At 45.8% G+C, this 26,277-nt stretch overlaps 1 protein-coding gene across 1 annotated transcript in view; it reads right to left on the bottom strand.

Annotated features, from left to right (window-relative positions):
* Nucleotides 1-26,277, bottom strand: part of schip1 (schwannomin interacting protein 1) — a 214,766-nt gene that overhangs the window by 56,436 nt on the left and 132,053 nt on the right. The window contains exons 2-3 of the mRNA XM_080731451.1: nt 3,112-3,186; nt 1,949-2,683 (exon numbers count right to left, since the gene is read on the bottom strand). Of these exons, the coding sequence (XP_080587577.1) occupies nt 1,949-2,683; nt 3,112-3,186 (810 nt within the window). The remainder of the gene's footprint in view (nt 1-1,948; nt 2,684-3,111; nt 3,187-26,277) is intronic.

Here is a 26,277-nt window from a genome sequence, read left to right as displayed (position 1 = left end):
TAATAAAAGTGAATTTATTTCCTGCCTTCTCTCTCTCTCAGTCTCTCTCAGTCTCTCTCTCTCTCTCTCTCTCTTACCACTTCAATAGCTACCCACCAGCTAACAATAGACCGTAAAGGCATTAACAAGGATAAATGCTAAGGCATGGTGATGTCATGAGAAAACTAGTGAATTGCACACCCTTCACAGGGCTTTGGAGGGAGACGGTGAGCCTGCTGCTGTGGCCCGAACAACAATGCAACACTGCCCTCACCTGGTGGACATACCACATGACCACAACAAACCATCACTGACAGTGAGTGTAGTGTCTCTGAATGGTCACATGACTAGTAAAGGCAAGTTGTAAACATCTCTGTCTGTGCCATGGTTAATGTGGGTCCACATTACAATTTTCAGATGTTATCCTTAGAACAGGGGTCTTCAACAGGGGGTCCAGGACCTCTAGGGGGTCCTCAGAGTTACGACAGGGGGTCCTCCAAATCTTTGTGTGATAGAAACTATTTTTTCTCCTTTTTTATATTAACCACTTGAACCCTAGTGTCCATATTCGGAATAGTTTAGCCAAAAATAGCGGATCTACAAGCTCACAACGCCTCGCGCTGCGAGGTGTTGTGAGCTTGTAGATCCGCTATTTTTGGCTAGATACTCTATCTGAAAACACAACTTTACGTGAATCCAAAATACACTGATAATCGTGCTGTCAAACAATGAAACAATATGGAATCTATGAAAAGCTTGTGGGGGTCCCTGCTTCATCTCTCTCTCAACTAAGGGGTCCTTGGCCTGAAAACGTTGAAGACCCCTGCCTTAGAAGGTATAGCTTTGACTAAAACAATACTCATTCTATTCATCAGGTCCCCATCAGGGTGAAATAATGCAGTCCCGTGTTTTGAGTCCTTACTTGTCAGACACTCCCCCCCCCCCCCTCCATAGCCTCCGTTCCCCTGCTATTTGTACCCTGTATATAAAATGTCACAATGCGACATAGCTCTGTTTACACAATGCTGTACCCCCTCCAACTGTATATATGTTCCCCATTTTCAACTGTTTTTTTTTATTGTATTTGTGATACTTGCTTTGGCAATGTAAACGTATGTTTTCTCATGCCAATAAAGCTCCTTTGAATTGAATTGAATTGAATTGTGTAGACAGACATCCATGTTTTCTGTCAGGTGTTGTTGTCTGCCTGCATGCACATAGTTGGACCACATAACTTAGCGCCACATTAGCCTGTTAATCCCCAATTCCCTGCCATATTCCGGCTTTCCAACCCACATATTTCAGCAGCCATCTGACATGGATAACCAGTGGATTACAGTGTGACGCAACCCCCAGCAGGTCATGGGAAATGTCTAAATATGACTGAGATGTGCAGGATGACCTCTGACACATACAGTACATCAGGGGTCTTCAACGTTTTCAGGCCAAGGACCCCTTAGTTGAGAGAGAGAGATGAATCAGGGACCCCCACAACCTTTTCATAGATTCCATATAGTTTAATTGTTTGACAGCACAATCGGTGTATTTTGAATTCATATCAATTTGTGTTTTCAGATACGTATTTAACCACTTGAATTGTCAATACATAACTTGACATTTCACTCTGTACTTAGTCTGCTCTTTATCCCCTCTACACCAAACGTCTTAAAAATAGCCGATTTAAAAAATAGACGATCTTAAAAATAGCTTATCTACAAGCTCACAACGCCTCACGCTTCTCAGAATATGGACGCTAGGATTCAAGTGGTTAACATAAAAAAGGAGAAAAAGGTTTCTATCATACAAAGATTTGGAGGACCCCCTGTAGTAACTCTGAGGACCCCCTAGGGGTCCCGGATCCCCTGTTGAAGACCATTGCAGTACATAATATATATAATCAGATGAGTGTGTGTGTGTGTGCCACTCATATAAACACTAACATATCAAACAAAAACACATATCCACTCACTGAGGTGTAGTTGGTCTTGCCCATGCTGTGGTTGTGGTTCTGGTTGAGGTTCTGGTTCTCCTGCTCCCGGCACTGCAGCCCGGCCAGGTGTCTCTCCAGGGCCGCCCAGTCCATGGTGGGCAGAGGTTCCTCCTCTACGCTCTCCACCTCCCTGTAGCCCCCCATCCTCCCCCCGGTCCCTCCACTGCCTCCTCCTCCACCTCCTCCTCCTCCCCCGACGGCACGGCTGCCCCTGCCCTGGTTGCCGCTGCTGCTGCGGTGACTGGGCTTGGGGGTCCCCGTGGTGCCACCCTGTGGCGCGCCCGGGGACTGGAGCTGGTGGTGGCCCCCCCTGGGCATGATCAGGTTGCCGTTCTGTTTCAGCTCGTCCGGGACGGCCGCGACGGAGGTGGCGGTGCGTCCGCCCGGAGCCGGGAGCGGCGGGGCGGTGGTCTTCACGTCCTGGAACTCCTCGGCCAGGCTGCGGCTGTTCACCGTCTTTCGGGTGACCCCGCTGCCGGGGGCCCCGCCGGCCCCCCGCGCCCCCACTCCTCCTCCGCCCTCCTCCTGGCCAGGAGGCTGCTGGGAGGCCACGTCCTCTCCATACTCGCTCTCCCACTCCTCGATCACCTTCTTCTTGTACTCCTGGTAGTCCTCGTCCTCCTCGTAGTCGTCCAAGGTGACCAGGTCCAGGGAGGGGGAGGACTTGTAGTCGTCCAGGTTAGCCAGGTCAACGGACGGGGAGCAGGGTGTCACCTAGGGATGGGACGATATGAAAATGTCATATCACGATTATTGTGACAAAAGAAATCGCGATTTACGATATTATCACGATAATCAAAATCCATTATCGTGGGGTGAACATTTGCCGAAAAATAGCAGATCTACAATAGCAGATCTACAAGCTCTGATCTATGAGCTTGTAGATCAGCTATTTTTTGGCAAAGACATTTGATAGAGAGTGAAAAAAAAGACTATCAAGTACGTATATTAAAAGTACGTTTTACCAATTATAGAGGGTTTAAATGGTACCGGATATGCAGCTCGGCAAATAAAAGGTTGATCCCAGTGCATGACGGAGGACAACATCACGATAAATTAAATCTCCACAATACAGTTATCGTGAGTGTTTTTTTTATCACGATAAACGATAATATCGCGTATCGTCCCATCCCATGTGTCACCTTGTTGGAGTTGGACTCGGAGCTGGAGCGACTGGACACGTCACTGCCCAGGTCCATGCCATCCTCCCGGTAATCCTGCAGGTAGAACACAGACAGGAGGAGGTGCAGAGAACGACAGAGAGAGAGAGAGAGATGGAGCAAGAGAGAGTGGAGGCGTGAGAGAGAGAGAGAGAGAGGAATGCAGGCACAGCAATGTGGCACAAAGAATGAGAGCAAGAGAGCGAGCAAGGGAGCGAGGAAGGAGATGGGGGGGAAGAGGAAAGACAAAACGAGAATTTAGGGAAGTGTGCAGACGGAGATTACTCACACCGCTATTGTGGTTTGAGACCCGCAACCACAAAACACTTCCTGGCTGGCAGCCTTGGCACACAGGAACTTCCTTTTGGGGCAGATTTACTTGCAGCATTGTTTTGGTCCCTCTAGCAGTGATGCACCTTGTTCTTTACGTATAGTCAGCCATTCTGGTGTATCCTCTCCTCTATTGTTCCCCATCCACATGTTAACCATTTTTCTCCACACTAAACTGTCGATTCCTCACGTCTCCTGCCAAGTCCTCTTTTATATATATATATATCACCTGGTGCATGCAAATGCATATGCGTACGTGTTTAATTCAATGCCTTTAATGTCATTGAGGGTGCAACACCATTACCACACTATTGTGTATTGCAGTGGTTCTCAAAGTCGACTCCAGCGACTCGGTGGTTTCCTTTAGGGGGGTTTAAATTGACCCTTACAAGTATGTAACTCTGACAGTGTACAAATGGAACCAAATGGTCCATTTGGTTCCATTTGTACACTGTCAGAGTTAAGAGGAGACATTGAAATTTGAAAGTTTGGTGTATTGGTGTATTGCACATTCAGAGTCTTTGCATATATGGACATGCCAGGGTGATTTCATCTGTAGCGAGTCACTGCCACAGCATCAGGTCACATCATGGCTGAAGGTGAGTGACGCTGACAGGACTACATAGACACCAGCCCTTGCAGTGACTTATGGGACCGGCGACTACAAAGTTGTTGTCTAACCTTGGCTGTGTTGTTCCTGTTTAACGGCACAGCCTCCAATCACCGCCTGACTGATTAGTATACCGCTAATGAAAACGTCCACCTTGTTTACAACCCTCCACAAATCTCCACTCGACCTCCCGGCTACCACTTCCACAGCTATCAGGGTTTGAGTTTTTTTACAGTCTGTGGCATTAACATAGTGCCTCACATCACTTTTAGAAGTTAATGAAAAGCAAGCGGCAGCAAATTAAACTTAGGGGGTAAGAGGGATTAACCACATAAACCCTCTAGACATAGTAAACTGGACCTGAGTTGACTCTGTCCATACGGTAACCAATCCATTCCACTCGCTCTAATCTTTTCCGCCGACCTCACGCCGACAGCTCATAGTAGAAAATGGCAAAAGAGTTTAGGGATAAGGGGTAAGGCATGGACGAAAATATTAAAGATGTGCTGATTGATCGGTGAGTGATCGCGATCGGCCGATAATGCCTCTATCGGCTTTGATCGGCATTGGCTTTGCCAATCTACAAGCTAGATCAGCTATTTTCACAATATTTATCTGTGGGACTAACCTCAGCTTCAACTCCTACAAGTTGAATTGGATACTAACAGACCTCAGCCTGCAATCTCCTAATGTTTATACTTAATATACAATGTCAATGTTTTGTAAGAAGAATCATTAAATATATAAATGCTGCCAATAAATAGAAGAATTTATGGATTTGACGCTGTGATCGGGAATATCGGCATCGGCAGATACTGATTCCAGTTGATCGGTATCGGCCCCAAAAATCGCAATCGGAGCATCTCTAGAAAATGATGTCTCTTTCTCCTCACCGAAAATGGCCGATCTACATGCACACAATATGTCATGCCACAACTTGTTGTCTTGTAGATCGGCTATTATTGGCTTTATATATTATGTTCCACTGAGAATACAGATGCTGGGAATGGGATTCAAGGGGTTAAAAACAGCACATGAGCTGATGTTCTGAAAAGGGCATCATTATCTCAGATTTTTCTCTTTATAACAACATTACAACGTTGCAAGCCATATAAACACACTTTGCACTCATCATATTTGTTTGTAATGATACTATGACAAATAATATTGAATAGCAACATGTCATACATACACATATTGCAGGAAGGCATGTGAGTTATGACCATTACTTCAACACCTGTGCAAACACGGGGCATTGCTTACGTCAAAGTGCGGTGCAGAATCTATCTACATAGTGTAATTCATTGTGACTCAACTCCTTGGAGAAAGGGACAACTTGCTGATGCTGTGCAGAGATATAGGCCACTCTGTCCTGAGAGATCTGTATTTGTCCATGGAACAAAAACAGGCCAGAGACACTGGCAAGGGAGAATGTAGGTGAAGTGTTGAACCGTGCTCTATAGAACAGTGACATCATTGTCACTGGAAACAATTGCTGCCACATACAGTGACAACAATATCCAAATCACACACACCAGTGAAAATGTGCTGATAAAAGGGTTTAGTTACATAATGTATGTTGCTTGCTTGGTCATTGGGAGGCCATGTCGATGACGTCGGTAGAGGGGGCACACACCACAAAGATACCCACTACCATCCTTTTTATATACTGTATAATGCATAGGCTATAGGGCTATATGGCCTATACATGTTCCCTCCAAACAGTGGCGTCAGTTCAGAAAAAGCTAAGGTATGGCAACATGACTGGTGTCTTGCACACGCGCGACACCAGTCATGTTGCCATACTAGCAACAGGCAGGATGCATTTATTTTAAGAAGTAGGTCTACATTTTATTTGTTTTCTCTTGTAGCCAAGGTATGGCAGCTGCCATAGCTTGCCATACCCAATTGACGCCTCTGCCTCCAAAGATTCGAGGTCAGCATTTCATTTAGCAGGGTGCAGGAAATGAGGTACCCTGGCTAGAAGAGTCCAGCTTTTTAGGTGTGAGCAATTAATATAAAAATAGGCCTGTGCTGCACATATTAGCAATGTTTCAAATTATCAATATGGGATTGATGCTGTCAATTGCTCTGCCAAGTGCTGCCGAGCGGTCGGTCACTAGGTCTACTAGACTACTAGTCCCAGCTATTGGCAAACGGCGTGTCATCGTATAGCTCTGACTGCCCCCTGTTAATTATAAAAACTGAATAAACAATGACCAGACATTAGCCTACTGCGGAGTGCGGAATATGTGTAATGGCTATAATAAGTAGGCAACCAAAGTAGGCTGTGGAGTGGAGTGGGCAGTGGCAACGGAAAGCCCTGCGAATCCGTCTTATCTCGGACACACCGGTCGCTGTCAAATCGATTGAGCCAAAACTGTGGCCGGGTTCCTTGCAGCCCTACGCCGCCCTGGATCCATAAATTGTCACGTCAGTGGCGTGCGTGGATGCCGGGTTCCGTGGGAAATATCAAGTAATTATTTAAAGTGAAGGCAGGGGTTAAGAAGAACAGACTCCAGGCAGGCAGGCAGGCGGGAGCGATGAGAGCGTTCAGCTGATCCGCTATGGGATTAACCTCCTCCTCCTCGCACAGGCAGCCTGCAGGCAGGCTGGATTTGACCGGCACAATACATGCAAATAAATTGACAGCTGCACAGATCCCCACCCCGTAGCGAGGCGGCTGTTTGGGGCCGTTTAATTCATGTCAGAGAGACTATTCTTAGATCTACCCCGTGATTTTGTAGGCTAACGCATGAAGAGAGGTGGCGTCGGTTTGTAGGGAGCATTGCATAGTGCATACGCCCATTCTTTTGAAGGCAACATCAATGCAACTAAACCAAGTGGGCAATGTAGACTATAAACTAAAAACATCTGTAAAAAGCAGACATTAAGCTATCACAAGCCAGGACATTCATTCATGTCATTTCACGATGCTTAGGCTATATTTCCAAAGATAAGCCCTGCTACTACATCGATCATTTAGTAGGCTATGCGGAACGCCATTCATGGCATACTCTAATGATGTAATGTTTCCAAAAAAAGTCACAGGAGAAAGCTGATCCCCCGGCAACAGACAGAACCGCCCAACATCACAAGGCGGATGACAACACATAACGACTGTGACAGTCTGTAGGCTACAACATTACACACACACACACACACACACACACACACACACACACACACACACACACACACACACACACACACACACTGCACACTGTTAGTGTTTCAATTCAAAGCAAGTCACACACGACACGACACACCTTAATGAATCATATCTACCAGCTGGCCAGACAAGAAATGCCTCCCCCCCCAAAAAGTAGCCAGCCCAGTAACAACATCACCACCGTTCAGATGAGGCAATAATACTCACTGTCATGTTTTCTGTAGGTTCTCCTCTCTCAAGACATCGTGAAGTAAAATTCCAGCTCTAGACAACAGCGAGGTGTGAATGTTCTAACAGCTTTAACAACAAGGTCAGGTGCTGCTGCTGCTGGTGGTGGTGGTGGGCTAGCGGTGGTCGCGGAGAAATCACATCAGAGAGCCGGTGTGTGATTCAGAGCGGCGGTCAGTCCAGTCATCGCTGTGCTGTGCGTGTATGCAGGCTCTGGGCTGGGTGCCGTGCACCGTGGAGTCAGCGCTACAGCCACACCGGAGTCTGACTTCAGTCAAACAGATCGATATAAAAAAAAACAGGACACTTCAGAACCGCGCTTCAGTTCCAACCCGAGCGCAGGTCACAGACTGACAGCCCCTGTCTTCAACGGCACGGCGGGTCGGAGAGTCGGAGTAATGGCTCAGCCTCAGCGTGACCGTCTGCAACAGCGCTCGCATACAGTGTCGACTGGAACACAAGCCTACGCTCCTCCGAGAAGCCCCGAGACGAGTCCCGTGTGTGTGGGCGTGCGAGCTGGCTTTAAGAAAGCGCGCACACACCTTGCTTATAGCTCTGCTATACAGCCTTCATAACAGCAGCATGGACTGTAGACAGCCTCAACTCTGTGTCTGTGTCGCAAACCTGCAGACTCTGAGTGAGGAGAAAGTGACGACGACAAACAGTGGCTGGCCCAACCTTCTGCACCCACTGACCTTGCCCAGGATGGCAGAGAGAGAGAGAGAGAGAGAGAGAGAGAGAGAGAGAGAGAGAGAGAGAGAGGCTATATCTAGGTGAATTATTTAACATACCTGTGGTGTTCTGAATATTTCCAATGCTATTTTCTGTCACAATTGTGAATAGGCTACATAGAGCTATCAACCTTGGGAAATCTCAAGGACCCTTATGATGTAATAAAAGCCTTTATAGCTACTTTGTAGCTGGACTATGTCACTGGTCGAATAGAACAGATTTTCAACAGTTGGAAGTTGGAAATCATTTCAGTTGAAGGGGTTATCAAGTCATCAAGGCGCAGATGTCAAAGGGATATTTAACACGCACGAAGGCACACACGTGCAGGCGCACGCACGCACGCACGCACGCACGCACGCACACACACACACACACACACACACACACACACACACACACACACACACACACACACACACACACACACACACACACACACACACACACACACACAGAGGCCCATGCAGATGGCAGGTGAAGTGTCAAACCAGAGGAGGGTTAAAGCAAACCTGACAGGATAGCTTCATGTTTCATTTCACTCCCTTATGTAGCAGCTGGTAATTTACATATTCAGACGTGGTAATCAGGCTAATGTCATTGATAAGCTCCTCCAGTACACACATATATATACTCCATCCATATCCTAGTCTTCGGACCATGAACTAGAAAGTCACACAGCAACATTGTGAATGTAAAATCTTTCTCAACTTTTGCACACAAAACGACAGGAGCATTGGAGAAGAAAACCAAGGGCTGATCATTGCAGAAGAAAAACTCCCGCACACCGTCTTCAAAAATACAGTTTTAATGGGACACACAACGTTTCGGTCCGGAGACCTTCATTGTGTGATGTTGTTGGGGTTAGAGGGGATTAAGGCCCATGCATATGCCAAGTTGAGGTGGAAGCGCTATCACCTAAACAGTGATTTTGATGTTGGATGCTCAGAATCACCTTCCATGACTGGCCAGCCTAATATTCCTGGCTCCTATCTTCTCACTCTGTCAGGCATACTCCACTTTTAGAATTTATATTGGTTCGGGGAGTCACAAAATCTCGGCAGCACCGAACAGCCAAATTAATGACGGTACCCGCCCCACAAACCTCTGAATGACGTCATATTGTAGTTTAGACAGAGCCGAACCAAAATAAATGTGTCTCTAAAAGTGGAGTATGCATCGGCCCTTAGTAGCCCCTCTTACAGATGCTTGTTGGTAACATGCTCATTCTCCAAGGACTTCTGTAGAGCAGGCTTCAGGTTCAAGCATTCACAACTGTTTAGATGTAGATGTAGACTCTAGTCGTATGAGAATAATTAACTGAGCAGCACTTCAAAGACCCCTGACTGAGCTTTTACTTACATTCCAGTGGGGACTCTCCATTAGTAGAAATCTTCCAAAAGAGGAGACTGCAGGACTGCAACTATAGGCTGTGGCTACCATTTCCCTGTTACTCCCTTCAAGTCTGAGATCATCTCCTCTGCTTCTCCCGAGTTTACTTTCCTATTCCTCAAACTTCAGAGGATCATTGTCAAGCAAGTGAACTTGTGCATAGTGAATTAGAGTATTGTTAGCTAAAAGCCCCCGATAAGAGACTTTGGGGCATTTATCCATGGAGAAGGGGAGTAATATGAGTTAATGTTCACACCAGGCAATTAACTTCATTAACTTGTCAACAGGAGGCTAATGATGTGGTTTATACTATGCACATCTTACAATCAAACATGCAAGCATACGTGCTCGCACACACGCACGCACGCACGCACGCACGCACGCACGCACGCACACACACACACACACGCACACACACACACACACACACACACAATGTGTTTTCTTTGCTGAGTTCTTACGGTTTAGACTATATGCAGATATATTGTTGGTGTGGAATCCTTTCCACATTGAGAACAAAATAACAGGCACAATGACAGTGGGGCCGTCTAACAACAGATAAAGACTTCTGTGGTGTGTCACAACAAAGACATATAATCAATGTATTCCTCAAACCTACAAAGGGATGCTGACTTTTACCGTGCCTCTGATGTAGGGTGGATGTTGGTCAAAGAAGGCTCACCATTCAACATCACTCACAACATCCCCACTTCAGGCAACTCTGACAAATCACATTGCCCATTTGTTTTTCTATCTGTGCCCTGTGGTGCCAAGAAGCAGGCAGAGCTGCAGTGCCCGTGAAACTGCCAATCAACGGAATTGACCAAGATCCACAATGGTGCTTGGGGATAGGGGGGCTGCGGGGGGCAGAAGTAAACCGTGAAAAACAGACCCATCTGCTGATCTACTGTATCTGGGCAGGGTGCAACATATCTGCCTACCTATCAGTCAGCGCTGTGGTGCAGCAGGGACTATCTGGCAGGAATCACTTAAGGCCTATTACTGACAGAGAGATAAGGCTGGAGAAAAGAATAGCCCTCAGATAATACAGAAAAGTCAGGGAACATCTTCCTCTGCTTATATCTGTCTCACAGCCGTTTAAAAAACAGGCTGCTCCTGACAGTCAGTGAGAAATTGAAGCTGTCTCTCCCTCGTCAGGAACTCACCCACTCTAACGGAGAAACACAGGAGTGACCTTGGAGGCTATACTCTCCCTCCCTATCCTTCTGTCCTGGGACCCAGGGAGAGAGAAGGAGCTTACATTGAAAACAACATTTGAGCTGAACCAAAAGACATAAAACGAAGCATCAGAAACATACAGTAACTATGGTACAAGTCAGGAGGTGTCCTCCTTGGTTATGGGAGACGTCAAGCCTCATGGGGCCAGACGATAGACTCAATGCTAGACTGCTTTCCATTGGCTTGATTTAGATTCTTTTCAGAGCAACAAAATTAATGCTATAAATATAAATCTTTATACAGTACACTGACACTAACCAAATACTGTACATTTTCCTCCTAATACTAATACTTTTAACGATTGCTTTAAACACTTGTAAAGGGCCCTACCGGTGGTCTGATGTGTTTAGCGCATTACGACTCACTTTAGATTTTGTCACAGTTCGCTCCTTGCGGCCCGGAGCCACACCATGCAGACTCATTCTGTCCCCTCATACACTGGACACTCTGTACTACTGTCACTTTAAGACTATGTGGACAGAAAGCTTTGGCTTCTCTGTAGAGGCTTGCACTCAGTTTCTATTGTCAAGACTGAAGCCTAAAGTATTGTTTTTGTGCTTCATACCACACACATTGTACACTAACTCGGAACTATTACTTGTCTCGGTCCGCTCCTTGCAAACCTTGGACTTTGTTGTTTTTTGGACTTTAGGACCTGTCTTGCTGTCCAGTATGTTTACTGTTTATAGGTGTTACCGTTTTGCCTTTTGGCTTTGCGTCTTATTTTATACTATATTTTATAGTAGTGTTTCCTGTATGCCCCCCCTGTCTCCTGCCTTGTCTAACCTACTTTTGATTAGTTAGTATGTTCTCCTCCTGTGACTTGTTGTGCCCCAGCCAATCTCAGCGTTGATTGTTGTTTGAGTTCACCTGTGTCTTGTGTATTTCTTAGACCTCGATTACCTTGTATGTCAGAACTTCATTTTGTCCCCTTTAGTTTTCCCAGTATAGTTGTTCCCTTGCCGTGTTCACCTTCCTTTGTTAAATAAATTACCTTGCACCTTCAATGCTCTGCCTCCGAACTTTCGTTCTGCGCTTGAGTCCCAAACCTCTGGAACCACATCGTGACAGATTTAATTCATTTTGGGACAAAACACAAAAATCTACCGGTATGGACAGATACAGTATTTATCTCGTCAAGGCCAGAACGAAAAATCACACATGGTGTAAAGTGAGCGGTGCTTTTCATGAGTTACAGTACTTTACATTAAGCGTCCTGTGAAGCTTGGCCAATGAGCCAAGTGTGGGACATATAGGAACAAACAGACAAAGCCAGATGTAGGAGCACTTAGCAGCGAAGGGGGGGGGGGGCGGGTTCCCAGTTAAAACATGATTATTTTGGGGGACACGGCCTGAAAAGGTTGAGAACCACTGTGCTACAGTACTTATGGCAAATACAAGGAAAACGACACACCAGACCTCATGAGAGCAGCCTATAGTCCCCGAGGCAGCGGCAGCAGCAGGATGCAGGCCGTGTTTGATGATGAATAGCAACGTCAGATGGACACAATGAAGTGTTCTGACCCTTAACTTGGAGGCTGACCTGCCATTCTGAATAGAATGGGTGGGCAAACCATTTAGACCAAGCACCAATCACATCCCAAAACACAATGATGATTAACTCCATTCAAAGTAGTACAAAAAGAGGAGGTGTGTGAGATGGTGGTATTGGATGCACTGTTTGTGTGTGTGTGTGTGTGTGTGTGTGTGTGTGTGTGTGTGTGTGTGTGTGTGTGTGTGTGTGTGTGTGTGTGTGTGTGTGTGTGTGCATGTGCGTGTGCGTGTGTGCGTGCGCGTATGTGTGCATGTGTATGCGTGAGTTTGCGTGTGCGTACATTAAGGGTGCAGCGGTTTACAAAATGTACAGTTCGGTTCGGTTCCATACTTAGACCAATTATTTTCGATACAAAAAATAAACAGAAATGTCCTTGATTTATAAATGATTTTTTATACTACGTATTATTTTTAACGTTGAACATAATGAACAATATGGTACCCAACCTCTAGTGTAGTGGTTCTCTAAGTGGGCTCTGCGGAGAGGGTTCCAAGGGATTGCTGATGTGGAGGGGTATTGTACTGTTCGGTACAGGGTAATTCGGTTCGGTACAGGGTCATTCGGTTCGGTACAGGGTCATTTGTTTTGGTACAGGGTCATTCGGTTCGGTACAGGGTCTTCGGTTCGGTATTCAATATTCGGTTCGATATGTTGCACGTTGCATGTTGTAGTGTGCATGACATGTATCCATGCGTCTGAATACAATCATGGGGGAATCTTGGGATTGTGTGTGAGAAGAGAACCTACACTGTATATTCATGGTGTGTCGATACACGTCTTCCTTTCTAATATGTGTTGATGGAATTTACATAATCAGTCAAACACCAAGGTGAAATGAATTATTAACACCTGGCTACATTAAATTGATGCCCCTTTAATACAAAGTATATATCTAGTAAACCAAGTGTGAAATGAGCTGCGAGAGCAACATCTTGTCCAACGTAATACATATGCTTGCATTTCCGGCTATCAGAATAATTGAAACGGGCATCACATCAGCTGCAAGTCTACAGTATACAGCAGGGGTGCCCAAAAGGTAAATCGTGATCTACCAGTAGATCACAAAGGCTGTGCAGGTAGACCATATAACATGCCCTTAATATAAAGGGAAATAATTATAACAAAACTCACCAAACCCCTCATTTTGGCATCTGTCACTTGAATTAAGGTGACTTGACTCGCCTGTCAGCTCCCTTCAGTCACTGCTTCTAAAGTAGACAAACCCCCACAATGCATTTGCTTTGGTTTCAAGTCAGTAGCATTACAAAGAACCCAAAAACCTATCACTTCTCCATTTCCCATTTCAAGTGTGTTTGTATCACTTCCATTTCCCATTTCAAGTGCGTTTGTATCACTTCCATTTCCCATTTCAAGTGTGTTTGTCTTATATGTAACGCCAGTGCCGCTACTATTCCAAAGCCCCCCCAGGTAAATTTTCTTTGGGTGGGTAGATCATGTTGAGCTGGTCATTTTAAAAGTAGCTCTCTAGTCAAAAAGGTGTGGGCACCCTGGTATACAGTATGCTACATTCTGAAATGAAAGTATGAATCAGACTGCCTGGGTTAAGCTGGTTTGTTAAATCTTTCTTCTTTTATGAAGTTGTTCAGTGGTGGACGTTCGTAGCGTAACATTCACCAGCATGCATCAAAGGCAGTGCGGCAATTACAAAAAGAAAACACACGCGTAATAAATGAATTTTACTAAACAGTTTTTTTACAAAACAGTTTTGAACACATAAATCAGACAAGTAAAGAGGGAGAACATTTCCTTTTACAGCAAAGAAAGAAGAGCGTCGCCTGTTTTACAGTGTAACTCTAAAGGCCAGCCTGGAGTATATAGGGAAGCTATATTCAGCCCTAACCCCCCAGAGAGCCGGAACCAGCAGAGAGTCGGAAAAAGTCAGCCAAGTCATTAATGAAGTTGTGACCAGAGTCGCCAAAGACGAGATCATAATCACCAAGAAGAGTACAGAGCAGAGGCCCACCCCAGGCCCATTACATCCACTACATGCTAACGCTAATTAGTGGGAAAGATTGTAATCAGTTCAATTAGCCAAGCCAGAAAGAGACCTCCTGCAGGGAAGAAGAGAAATTTAGGCCCATGCACGGATATCTGCAGTTACCCACTGCTCCCCTGGCTGACAGAGTTTAAAGAGATAGAGATAGATTACCGTTTTCCCTATTGTACCAAGAGAAAGGGAAATACATGCACATATGCCTTCTAATAAGTCTCTGTGTACACTTTGAAGTTATGTTATTTTTCCACGCCAGGCCGAAGGCCACTGACTATGTTTTCGCCTGTGTCCGTCTGTCTGTGTCAGTCGAGCAGCTAATCACCAGAACCGCTGAACCAATAAGTGTGAAACTTTGCACGCCCACTCCCAGTAGGGCAAGGAAGAACCTGTTTAAAATTGGCCTCATGGTGGCGCTTTAACAGAGCCCTTCACGTTTTGGCCTATAACTCTTGAACCACAGGTCGTACATGCACATTTTGAAACACATCTTCAAAACACACTTTTTGTTACTACTCCGACAGATTTGAGATTTTGTCCAAAACTCACACAAATCGGTACACATTATGTCTGGACTCATGTGACCAAGATGTATCAGTCAGATTTTTCAAATTACATTTCAGATAGATAGATACCTTTATTATCCCAAGGGGGAAATTCAGTTGTCCAGTAGAAGCACAGCAGTATACAGTTATTTACAAAGTTCAGTTCCAAATGGCTATACGAATTGCACGGGCATGGGTAGGCAACCCGGCCTGGCAGAGACCTGCGCTCAGAGAAGCGCACCTTTCTAGTTTATTTTCTATTTTTTTTATTTTGAGACCTCTCTACACCAAAATGCTCTCGCCTCCATCCTCTTTCTGCAACGCTGCAGAAAAACAGGCACAGTGGTTTAAGCATCAGAGATAGAGACAGAGACTTTGAGACTGTGTCAGGTCCCAATCCCCCCGTCTCTCTCCTGCTTGCCTGGCACCCCTCCACGCCCGTTTCTCTGCCCTGTCAGCAATACAACCTGGCGGAGAGATGCATCCACCTAGCCCTGCGCTCGGTTCCGGCACTATGCGGCACTCGCAGACGTCCACACAATTTACTGCCCGTACCAAATTGGATGGTGTCTCCGATGCTTTGCACAGGCCTCGCACCTGCTGTCCTCCAACTTCTCTCGTAAACGACTGAGCGCCGCGAGGTGGGGAAGGAGAGAGGAGAGGCGGCGAGGGTTGATTTAGGGAGGAAATTAAGCTAGACACGATGGAGTGTAAAACAAAGAGGAAGGTGATTGATGGTTTATATGAGAAAGGGAGATGCAGTCGTGTAGTTGTTTTGAATTCCACAACATGTGCAGATCAATGGCAAGATTCTTTCCCGGGCAATTAAAGTAGCAGCTGGAAACATTGCTTCGCCAAGACGTGGAAATCTCCATGGTCTGCGGGTTTGGCTAACCGGTATCGTCCAGCTCGGCTGCTGAAGATCTCAACAGGACACTGAGGGTCAGTTGTGTTGTTTGGCAGGTCATCACGCATTTGCAGAGGTTAAACATAATCTGACCTCTTATCAGTTCTAAGGTAATATATAAGCCCCAGTTTCAAACTGAGTGGGCAGAGACAGGCAGACAGCAAATGCCTGTGTGTATGCGCGTGTGTGCGTGCATGCGTGTGAGGGTGTGTGTGTACAGTATACTATGTCGGTGTACTCCCTGAAGTGCCCTGGAAGGTGGCAGAACACTGTCTAGACCAATTATTGGTCCATTCTGAGCTGTTGGGCTTGAGACGTCTAGCATCACTCAGATATGGCCTCATAACTCATCAGTGGATAAACAGCTGTCAGTTAGAAGGACAGAGAGATGGCAGAGGAGTGTGAAGACTTTAAGTGTGAACCCTGGCTGTTTACAGGGTCTTCAGATTACATGGTTTTACACCCCATTCACTGGATAATGGAGTATGCAGGGCAGTAGACCAAACAGTAACTGATAGCCTAAACAAAAGACAAGACCTTTAATATTTACAAGCCACAAGCTACAAGATATCTTACAAGACCTTGAACCTGATCTACACATACAGTAGCCAACAGTGAAAAGCACAAACGCTATCACACACTGTACTATGTGGAAAACAATAACCCTATATTAGAAAAAAAAGATCTTGGTTTTAAATAAGCAGCTTAAAAGAGAGCAGGGTTAAAAGCTTGTGGTGGTGATAAGAGACAGTTCTGTGACTGAAAGGTCACAGTTTCAATCCCTGCAACAACCATTTGTCCGCTTCCGTTGGTCTGCTTGTCTTGTTTTCAAGTGATGTAAACTGTGTTCCGGTTGTGTGTTTGCGCTATAATCTCTGGCTCTTATTTTGCTCTGAGTCATGACATCTAGATCAGATCAGCAAACAGGGGCGTCACAAGGGGTAGGAAAGTGGGACTGGGTTACTAGGGCCCAAGGTGTTGGAGGGGCCTTAATTATTTTATACTTTAGCTATTGAAAAATAGCAGATATACAAGCTCACAGCGCGGCACCGAGTGCCGCGCTGCGAGCTTGTAGATCTGCTATTTGTGAACATTTGTAACTCAAATTTTGCTTCTGGGGGGTCCCTGGAACTAAATATTTTGAGATGGGGGTCTGTGGCCAAATACATACCATTTTGGGGGTCCTGCACAGTGAATCCTTGTACCCAGGGCCCAGAATTTGGTGCGACACCCCTGTCAGCAAATGAAATTACTGCGTCACCAGTCAGGGTTGTCCTGGAGGCATGGCTGTGGCAGAAGTTGGTTGGTAAATAAATAAATAACAAGATCAAGTCATTGACGAGTCAGTAGAGGAAATGAGATGAGATTATGCAAATTTAAATCATAATAGCCGGTTCCTTCTGACACTTTCAAGTGGATTATACTATACAGTAACACAACAGCGATGATCAGGGCTAATGCATGACCACAGAGCTGAGATAATGAGAGAACCAGTGAATTTGTTGCCTGTAAGTCTGTAAAATAGAAAAGGAAAAACAACAGCGGGCAAAGAAATTATGCATGGAATGGTTTCAGAAATCACATCCATCACCTTCTCAACTAAACAGTTGCGGTGGAGTGTGAAGGTGCTTGATTTGGTAAGCCACTTCAACACAGGTTAGGTTAACAGGTAGTTATAAGGGCGAGGCTAATTGCAATCATTTCAGAGGCGAAATAATGGCACAGTGATGTGTGCTGATAAGTGAGCCATCTATAGCAGTCAGACACTCCAGTGGAGATGTAGTGTATGCAGGGCAGGCAGAGGCTGAGTGGTTTGGCCAAAGACCCTTGGAGCAGGGTGGATTAAGGCAAGGGGTGCTCCATACCACGTTCCCTGTAAAACCCTTCATCCAAACTCTCACTGTCAATTGGCTCCTCTCTTCCTGATGTTTTTCATTTCACACCTTATCCCTCTTCTTTCACTGTCCTCTCGTCTAGTCTATAGCACCGGTTCTATCTATATGTCTGTGGGGTCATGGGACACCCAGGGGGGCTTGGGGGGCTCCAGTGTGTCTCCAGCAACAATTCAAACATTGTGATCAAACTTGACAAATGTTGACAAATCTTCTCGTAACAATTTGAAAATGGTTTCAAATCAGGGGCCGCGGCCAGATACACTTAGGGGTCCTTTATATGAAAACGTTTGAGAACTCCTGGTCTGCAGAGCACCAATACATAGAGCCTTTGAAAGAGGTAGGGTGTGAGGGCATCAATGGCTCTCTGAGAGGAGGGAAGAAGATATGTACATAGAGAGGTTTCTATTAGAAAACCTGCTTGAGAAAACCAGCCCATCGAAAGGAATCATGCAGCAAATGGGCCTTGCAGTGGGCAGTGTTGAATCATTCAAAAGGTAGAGCACAGGGTAGATAATGCAGGTGAGTGGATGACTGTTGTGTGTGCGTGCGCGCGTGCCTGCGTGCGTGCGTGCATGCATGTGCGTGTGTGTGTGTGCATGAGCCTGCGTGTGCTTGCATGTGTGCACGTACCGTACATTCAGTTGTGTATGTGGGTTGTTATGTGCCTGTGTATACCTGTACATGCCGATGCTTAAAACTCATATTTGATGTGTCTTGTGGGGTTTGTATGTCTATGTTTTTGGAGCTGTGTGCAGCTCCCTATACGTGGCTGTGTGGGTCTGTCTGTGTGTGTGTCTGTCTGTGTGTATGTAGCCTGACTTCGGCGCGTAACTAGTGCCGCACCATTTACGCCACTCGCGCAATATATACATCAAAATTTGCGGCTCGGCCGGGAATGGTGTTCTATTACCTTTCGTTCCGATCCGCCTTACCATGCCGACGTAATCGGCAAAAAACGACGCTTAATTGTCCCCATTGACTTATAATGGGACAATGCAAGAAATCACTTTCAAGTATTTTTCTCTCGTAAACCATAGGAGCTACAGTTTCAAACCTCGGAGAGGAGATTCATAATGATTTTAAGAATGAATCGAAAAATAATTACATCACTCGGCCTCATGGTGGCGCTATAACGGCCAACTTTACGTTTTGCCCCGTAACTCTTGAACCGTAGATCGGAAAATTAAAATTATTTTTTCCCTGGATTCCTTGGGTCAAGACGCATCTCCCCACATAGGCCACGCCCATTTGCGCCAGGATAGATTTTCCGCCATCTTGAATTTTCTCCAAAACACACTTTTTGCTCCTTTTCCTACATATTTTCTTCAAATGTCACAAAAATCGGTACACATGATCTACACACACACACACACACACACACACACACACACACACACACACACACACACACACACACACACACACACACACACACACACACACACAGCTCCACTTCACACGGGTGTGATTTTTTATGTTGTGTGAAAACTGGACAAAAACTTTAAGTTACAAAAAGAAAAGAAAAAAACATATTTGCATGTGCAAACTTCATGTTTCATACAGTAGGTGATTCTACAACTTCACGCCACAATGAAACTCATTCATTGTGGCGTGTGTGTGTGTGTGTGTGTGTGTGTGTGTGTGTGTGTGTGTGTGTGTGTGTGTGTGTGTGTGTGTGTGTGGAAGGGGGGGGGATGGTAACAGGAGAGATGGCTGTGTTCACCCTATGTAAACATGATGAAATTTTAATGGAGTAATGTCTTTAGTAGGCAAGGAGTTTGAGAGAGAGAGAGAGAAAGAGAGAGAGAGAAAGAGAGAGAGAGAGAGAGAGAGAGAGAGAGAGAAAGCGAGGGGCTTTCAGAGCACTTTATCGTCTAATTTAGCCAATTGTCCTTGCCCACATTCCCTCATGTTGCCATCTCCTCTCACCTCAGCTCTACTCATGCATGTGAACACGTTGGCAGCAGTGGGAGAGACTTCATGCCCGCTCCCCCCCACCCTCCTCCATTCTACCCACCGTCACTTCCATCCAGGGACGTGCAGAGAATTTTAGAGGGGCAGGGGCTGACATTTCTAAAAGGGCCTTTTGGTGACAATATCGAAAATAGCAGACCTCCAAGCTCACAACGTGTCGCGCTGCGACGCGTTGCGAGCTTGGAGGTCGGCTATTTTCGGTGCTTGATACCACAATGAAATAAGCATGTGGCATATGGCATGGAATTATACACAGAGAGGACAATTCTTTCAACATAAGATGCTGCATTCAAGTTCAGGAGAGTTTGGAAAAGGCAATTCACCTGAATGCTGCCTTCAGGTATGGCATGGAAAGAGCGCATTTGGATTTCGTTCACCACAGTAAAACCTGCATTCATGGTCTGGAGAGGGAACTTTTTACAGACAGATAAAAGGGCAGGGGCTCAAGCCCCCTTTGATGTCTATGTGTGCACGTGCCTGCTACCCACCGTCACTTCCATCTCCGTGCTTCACTGCCACCTCTCCTTACTCCTCACCTCCTGCATTCCTCCTCTCTACGCTGGAACCCATCCTCCCTTCCATCTGTCCAATGTGGGCTCTAACCGCTGACTCAATGAGCCCCCTCTCTCCTCTCCTCTCCTCTCCTCTCCTCTCCTCTCCTCTCCTCTCCTCTCCTCTCCTCTCCTCTCCTCTCCTCTCCCTCCAGCCCTGCGTGGTGACAGGCTGCCTGTGTTCTGTGAGCTGGAAAAGTGTTCAGATAAGCACAGCGGGCTTCAAACAGGTGTGACAGGTTTTGCATTCTCCGTAGCCGGCCCGCTCCGCTGGAAGCAAGGACCGCTGCTAAATTGTCAATCCTCTGCCCCCGGTTACCACCGGTGCTCCATTACATGCCCCCTTCTCCAGCCATGCCCCCCGCCGCTACATCCCAGCGACATGGTGCCAGTCACCCACTGGCGCTGGGATGATAGCTACATTACAGTGCCATGATTCAGCGGCCGTACCCCCTATAAGTAGCTCCGGGGTGCTGTGAGAATGTGCACAGCATCTGAATAATAATGTATTCAAGCTGGTACAAGGAGACAGATGATTGCTCATGTGGGCACACTCGTTTCAGGCATGCACACGCATGCATGCGTACGCGTGCACGCAGACAGACACACATACTGTACTGTGCACGCCCAGCACATTATTTCAGTTTGAAATAAATCAAGCTTTTCTCAGTCGTCCTCTGTCAGGGTTCCCTACACATACTACACCTTTGCTCTGAATGACTCCACTTAACATCCTTCATACGACATCTCTGTGCCACCATGTATCTCTCTCTCTCTCTCTCTCTCTCTCTCTCTCTATCTCTCCCTCCCCTTCCCCCTCCCCCCCTATCTTCCGTTCATTCTCTGCCCCTATCATCCCTTTGTTCCTGCATGGGCCCTTGAATCCCGGACGCAGTCTGTAATAGGGATGGGACGATACGCGATATTATCGTTTATCGTGATAAAAAACTATGTGTTCACGATGATCGTATCGTGGAGATTTAATTTATCGTGATATCGTCATCCGTCATGCATCAATTCACCTATTTGCCCAAGCTGCATCTCCAGTACCACTTAAACCCTATGGTAAAAGGCACTTATAATATACGTACTTGATACAGTCTTTTTTTCACTCTCTAGCAAATGTCTTTGCCAAAAAATAGCCGATCTACAATCTCACAATGCGTCACCTTGCGAGGCGTTGTGAGCTTGTAGATCTGCTATTTGCTAGTAGATCTATTTTTTTTGTCACAATAATCGTGATATCGTCCCATCCCTAGTCTGTAATCAGTAAGAGAGAGGAGAGGATCAGGGGGGTGTTGGATGGGGGACAAAATAGCGCAGGGACACTGAACCATGCTGAGACTCCACCAGCACCACAGCCCGGCCTCTCTGACTTATCCATTATTCTCCCCCCTAGGTGGGCCTGGGCGGGACACCCAGAAAGACAACCATAACAGATGAGCTGATGGGGGCGATGCACCAGGCACGCGGACACATAGACATCAAAGGGGGCTTGAGCCCCTGCCCTTTTATCCGTCTGTAAAAAGTGCCCTCTCTAGACCATGAATGCAGTTTTTGTCTATTGTGAAAGAAATGCAAATGCCTTCTTTCCATGCCATAACTGAAGGCAGCATTCAAGAGAATTGTCCTCTTCAAACTCTCCTGACCTTGAATGCAGCATCTTATGTTGAAAGAATTGCCCTATCTGACGTTAGGCCACATCTCCAGTATTGACTCGATTAGCCTATGCTTAGTTCAGTGTGGTATCAAGCACCGAAAACAGCCGACCTCCAAGCTCACAACGCGTCGCAGCGCGACACGTTGTGAGCTTGGAGGTCAGCTATTTTCGGTGCACCAAAAGGCCCTTTTAGAAATGTCAGCCCCTGCCTCGCTAACATTCTCTGCACGTCCCTGCGATGCACATTGTGTATGGTGTTGATGTACAGTCTGTAGTAGTCAAGGTTTGGTGTGTAGCCCACAGCAGATTGGCTTGTTGAACGTAGGAAGGCAAAGACGTGAAAACAAGGTTCCAGAGAGATGTATGATGAGGCTTTGTTCCCATGTTCAGTTCTATAGTCTTGGCACAGTACAACATCTATAATCCTTCATTCACAACCTTAGAGCTTGCTGCTGTGCTGTGCAGCTTTGTGTGGAGCGGAGAGCGCTTTACACTTGATGCAGCGTCAAACCATTATGGAGGGAGTACGCCCAACTCAGTTATGAGTTCTACATCTACATCTATTCGTAGCACATCCATGAGGGCACGGTTCACAATATTAGTTTAAATTGTTTTGAATTGGATCTGGTTTATGGTGACCAATTCCACTGTGTGTACGTACTGTAGTTTCCTGACACAAATCATAATAAAAAAACGTATAAGGATTTGTGGAAGAAGAGTGCTGTGTGGCGGCACATAAGTAGGGATAGATTGTTTACTATTAAGGCTAATAGAGAAGTGTGGAATAACAGCGCACATTTATCCAGCTTTCAGACCGCTGAACTACCAGCCATTAAATATAGAGTGCTCTAGATGTGACCAAATCTGATCTGTAAGGTAAAATACAGGGAATGTTCCCCGCGCCCAGCCCCATATTAATCAGGCTCAGCCCTGTACTCTCTCTCTCTCTCTCTCTCTCTCTCTCTCTCCCCCCCCCCCCTCACACACACACACACACACACACACACACACACGCACGCACGCACGCACGCACGCACGCACGCACGCACGCACGCACGCACGCACGCACGCACGCACGCACGCACGCACGCACGCACGCATGTCGCACACACACACACAAACACACAGCACGCACGCACTAACACACGTACGCACGCTCTCTCTCTCTCTCTCTCTCTCTCTCTCTCTCTCTCTCTCTCTCTCGCTCTCAAACCAGAGAAAGCTTCAGATCTTGATATATACATGTAATCTGATATAATCTTGTCATACACGGGAGGTGTGAAAATATTGGAAAACATGTGTTAAGACATGCAGCAATAATGCAAAATCTTTGAGAGGGGATGCTCATGAGGACTGAGCAATTATTTGAAGGACATGTCTTGAATGTAGAGTAGGAAAATATGGGTGGGTGGAGAGATGGACAGATGTAGGAGGAGAGAGAGGGAGAGAGAGAGAGAGAGAGAGAGAGAGAGAGAGAGAGAGAGAGAGAGAGAGAGAGAGAGAGAGAGAGAGAGAGAGAGAGAGAGAGAGAAAGCAAGAGCAAGAGCAAGAGCAAGAGATGAGTTTTGAATAACCTTCAGCATTCTGGTGCAATGTGAGCAAGGTGAGGTCATTCTCAAGGGAAACTAAGCCCTGAATTCTAATCACAACAATAAGGTCAAGGGAGTAATCCCCCTGTCCATGGAAATGTCACCGGTCGCAGGTCCTGCACTGCTCCCCATGCACCGCAGCCCAACACGCAGCTATCGAACCACTCCCTAATTAGTAGAGGACGGAGGCTTCCGCATGCTGAAATAATCCAGAACAAACCATGGACAAAAATGCAGTATAACATCGTTGTCGGGTGTAAACCTTGTATGTTCAAAACTGTTCCCTTTGAATTTATCATTTAAAAAAGGGTTTAAACAAGTGAAAATATCTGATCTACAAGCACACAACACCTTGCGGTGCGAGGCGTTGTGTGCTTGTAGATCAGCTATTTCACTAGTTTTGTGTAACAGTCTTCTATGATAAGGCAGGGCTTTATACTTTAAGAAAAAAAAACATGCAAATTTGAAACTTGGAGATACAAGGTTTCTGCTGGACAGTGACGACAAAATACTGTGTTCATTCAACTCTGAGTCTGCAAATGGAACCAAATGGACCCGAGAGTTACACACATTTGTACATTCTGAGAGTTACAAATGGAAAAATGCTCATAAGTAAAAACTGAAAAACATGCATATGCAAGTAGGCTGGGGAACATGTAAACACACACTCATACTCACACATACTACTCTCCAGAGACAGGAAAGCTAGGTGACCAATACCAACCTGAATTAATCACAGTCTAAAAGCTAATGGAAATGAGATTGCTGGCTACAGATGACCTCACTGAACACATACAACACAGTGAAATCCGGAGTGTGGATTTGACTCTGGGTAAGTGTCAAAACAGACCTGCAAGGGTCTTAAAACTCTGGATCTAGGTATTCTCTGGGGGGGAAATTTACATGTGTCTATACTAGCCGCAGTTATTTCCATCAGAGTGATTAGACCGAGAACATGACCAGGGTTTGAACGCCTTCCTTCTGTTTGACACGCATGTCAAACAGCCCTGACACGCATGCGAGCATGCTTGTAAGGGTGTGACACACTCTGCACATGTGTGTTAGCTGGGTCATTCTTATATACACACGCACGCACACGCGCTCATGCACACGCACCAACAGTACAGTGGGGCAGTGAGAACAATAGCATGCTCTGCCATCTTGGTTAAAACTACTGTACTTCACTGATATCTGCAGATAAGGGACTACTATGTAAAAAGATTAAAATGGCTTCAAATAACCCACTGGTACAGGCCTACAATAATTATTATTATAAAGAATGTAGGGTGTTCTCAGCTGTTTATCAGGGACTGGTGACAAGTAAAAATACCTCTACTTTATTTATCAAAGAGAAATGGGAAACAGGATTTGGGGTGCAGATTACCGAAAGGGACTGATACATTATCTGTAAGACACAATGCACAGCCACAAGCTCTAGAGTGTGGAGGGAGTTTTGCTGAAAGAACGCTATTAGATACTTTATAACTCCAAAGATCAGAGGAAAAGCCGTAGCAGAGAAACAACCATGCTGGAGACTGTGTGGAAATATGGGAATATTGGGAAGAAGTGTGGTCAGTAATAAAAGAGATATTGAAATATGAAATACCAAAGACAAGTGTGGTATTATATTTAGGAAACCTGACGCAGGAAAACACACATGGAGACGTCATGTATCTGGTCAAGGTGCTACTAGCAGCCAGCAAAAAAGCAATAACGAGATTGTGGTATTGGAGTGACTCCCCAAGTCCAACTTGTGAGCAGTGGCTGTGCATTGTGGAGGAAATGTAATGGAAAGATTTACACATAGACTCAGGATACAGGAGGAGTTGTTTCTTGAGAAATGGGAGAAAGGGACTGAATACACGACCCGGGAAGAATGACACCAAGGAAGATTGAAATGGACTGTAATATGATGATGAAAACCCTGTGAATATGTGCGCATGTGACAAAATAAAAGTAAAAAAAAAGAACACAGATTTGACAGTGTAGAAGGATGACACAGAACTGTTTTCTGTTACAAGTTCACAAGTCACAACTCCGCTGTCCTTGTGACTGACCATGTGTACAGAATGTATGTGTGCGTCAAAGAAACCATTATAAAGGCCTTGACATAAGCTGACATAAAGACAGAGACGTAAATAGAACAGAAACAAAACCACGAAGAGGAAAAGATGGCATTAGAAAGAAAAGCAATGCCGAACACAGAAGGTGAATAAGGAGCTAAGAAAGAGAAAATGACTTTCACCAAGGAAGTCATTCATTAACATGAGGGGGAGGGAAAGAAAGGAGCCGGAGCGTTTTCTAAACGGAAGGGCATAATGACTTTCCACCCGCAAAGACCAGGGTGTGTATTCATGTCAGCAGTGTGGTATTCCATATGAACTGATGATTGATGAGGCGAGGTCTGGTGACATTATTAAACCGATCCAACTCATTAACATTTTAACTACCTGGACACTTTGGGCAGAAGGGCATGGTGTGTGTGTGTGTGTGTGTGTGTGTGTGTGTGTGTGTGTGTGTGTGTGTGTGTGTGTGTGCGTGCGTGCGTGTGTGTGTGTGTGTGTGTGTGTGTGTGTGTGGGGGGGTAATGTATTGCAAAGACATCATAATATAGATGTTATAACTTTTAATCTGCAGGGCTGCAAAAGTCTGATACTTGAAGTGTCGGATGGAATTTGCGTCGGGATAACGCGCGTTGTCAGAGTCGGGTGGAAACCGCATGTCCAATGGGCACGTACCTTTTAGGCGAAGCCCGAACTGG

Source organism: Nannobrachium achirus, assembly GCF_963921795.1.
Source record: "Nannobrachium achirus genome assembly, chromosome: 8".
NCBI lineage: Eukaryota > Metazoa > Chordata > Actinopteri > Myctophiformes > Myctophidae > Nannobrachium > Nannobrachium achirus.
This window is presented reverse-complemented; position numbering and strand designations above follow the sequence as displayed.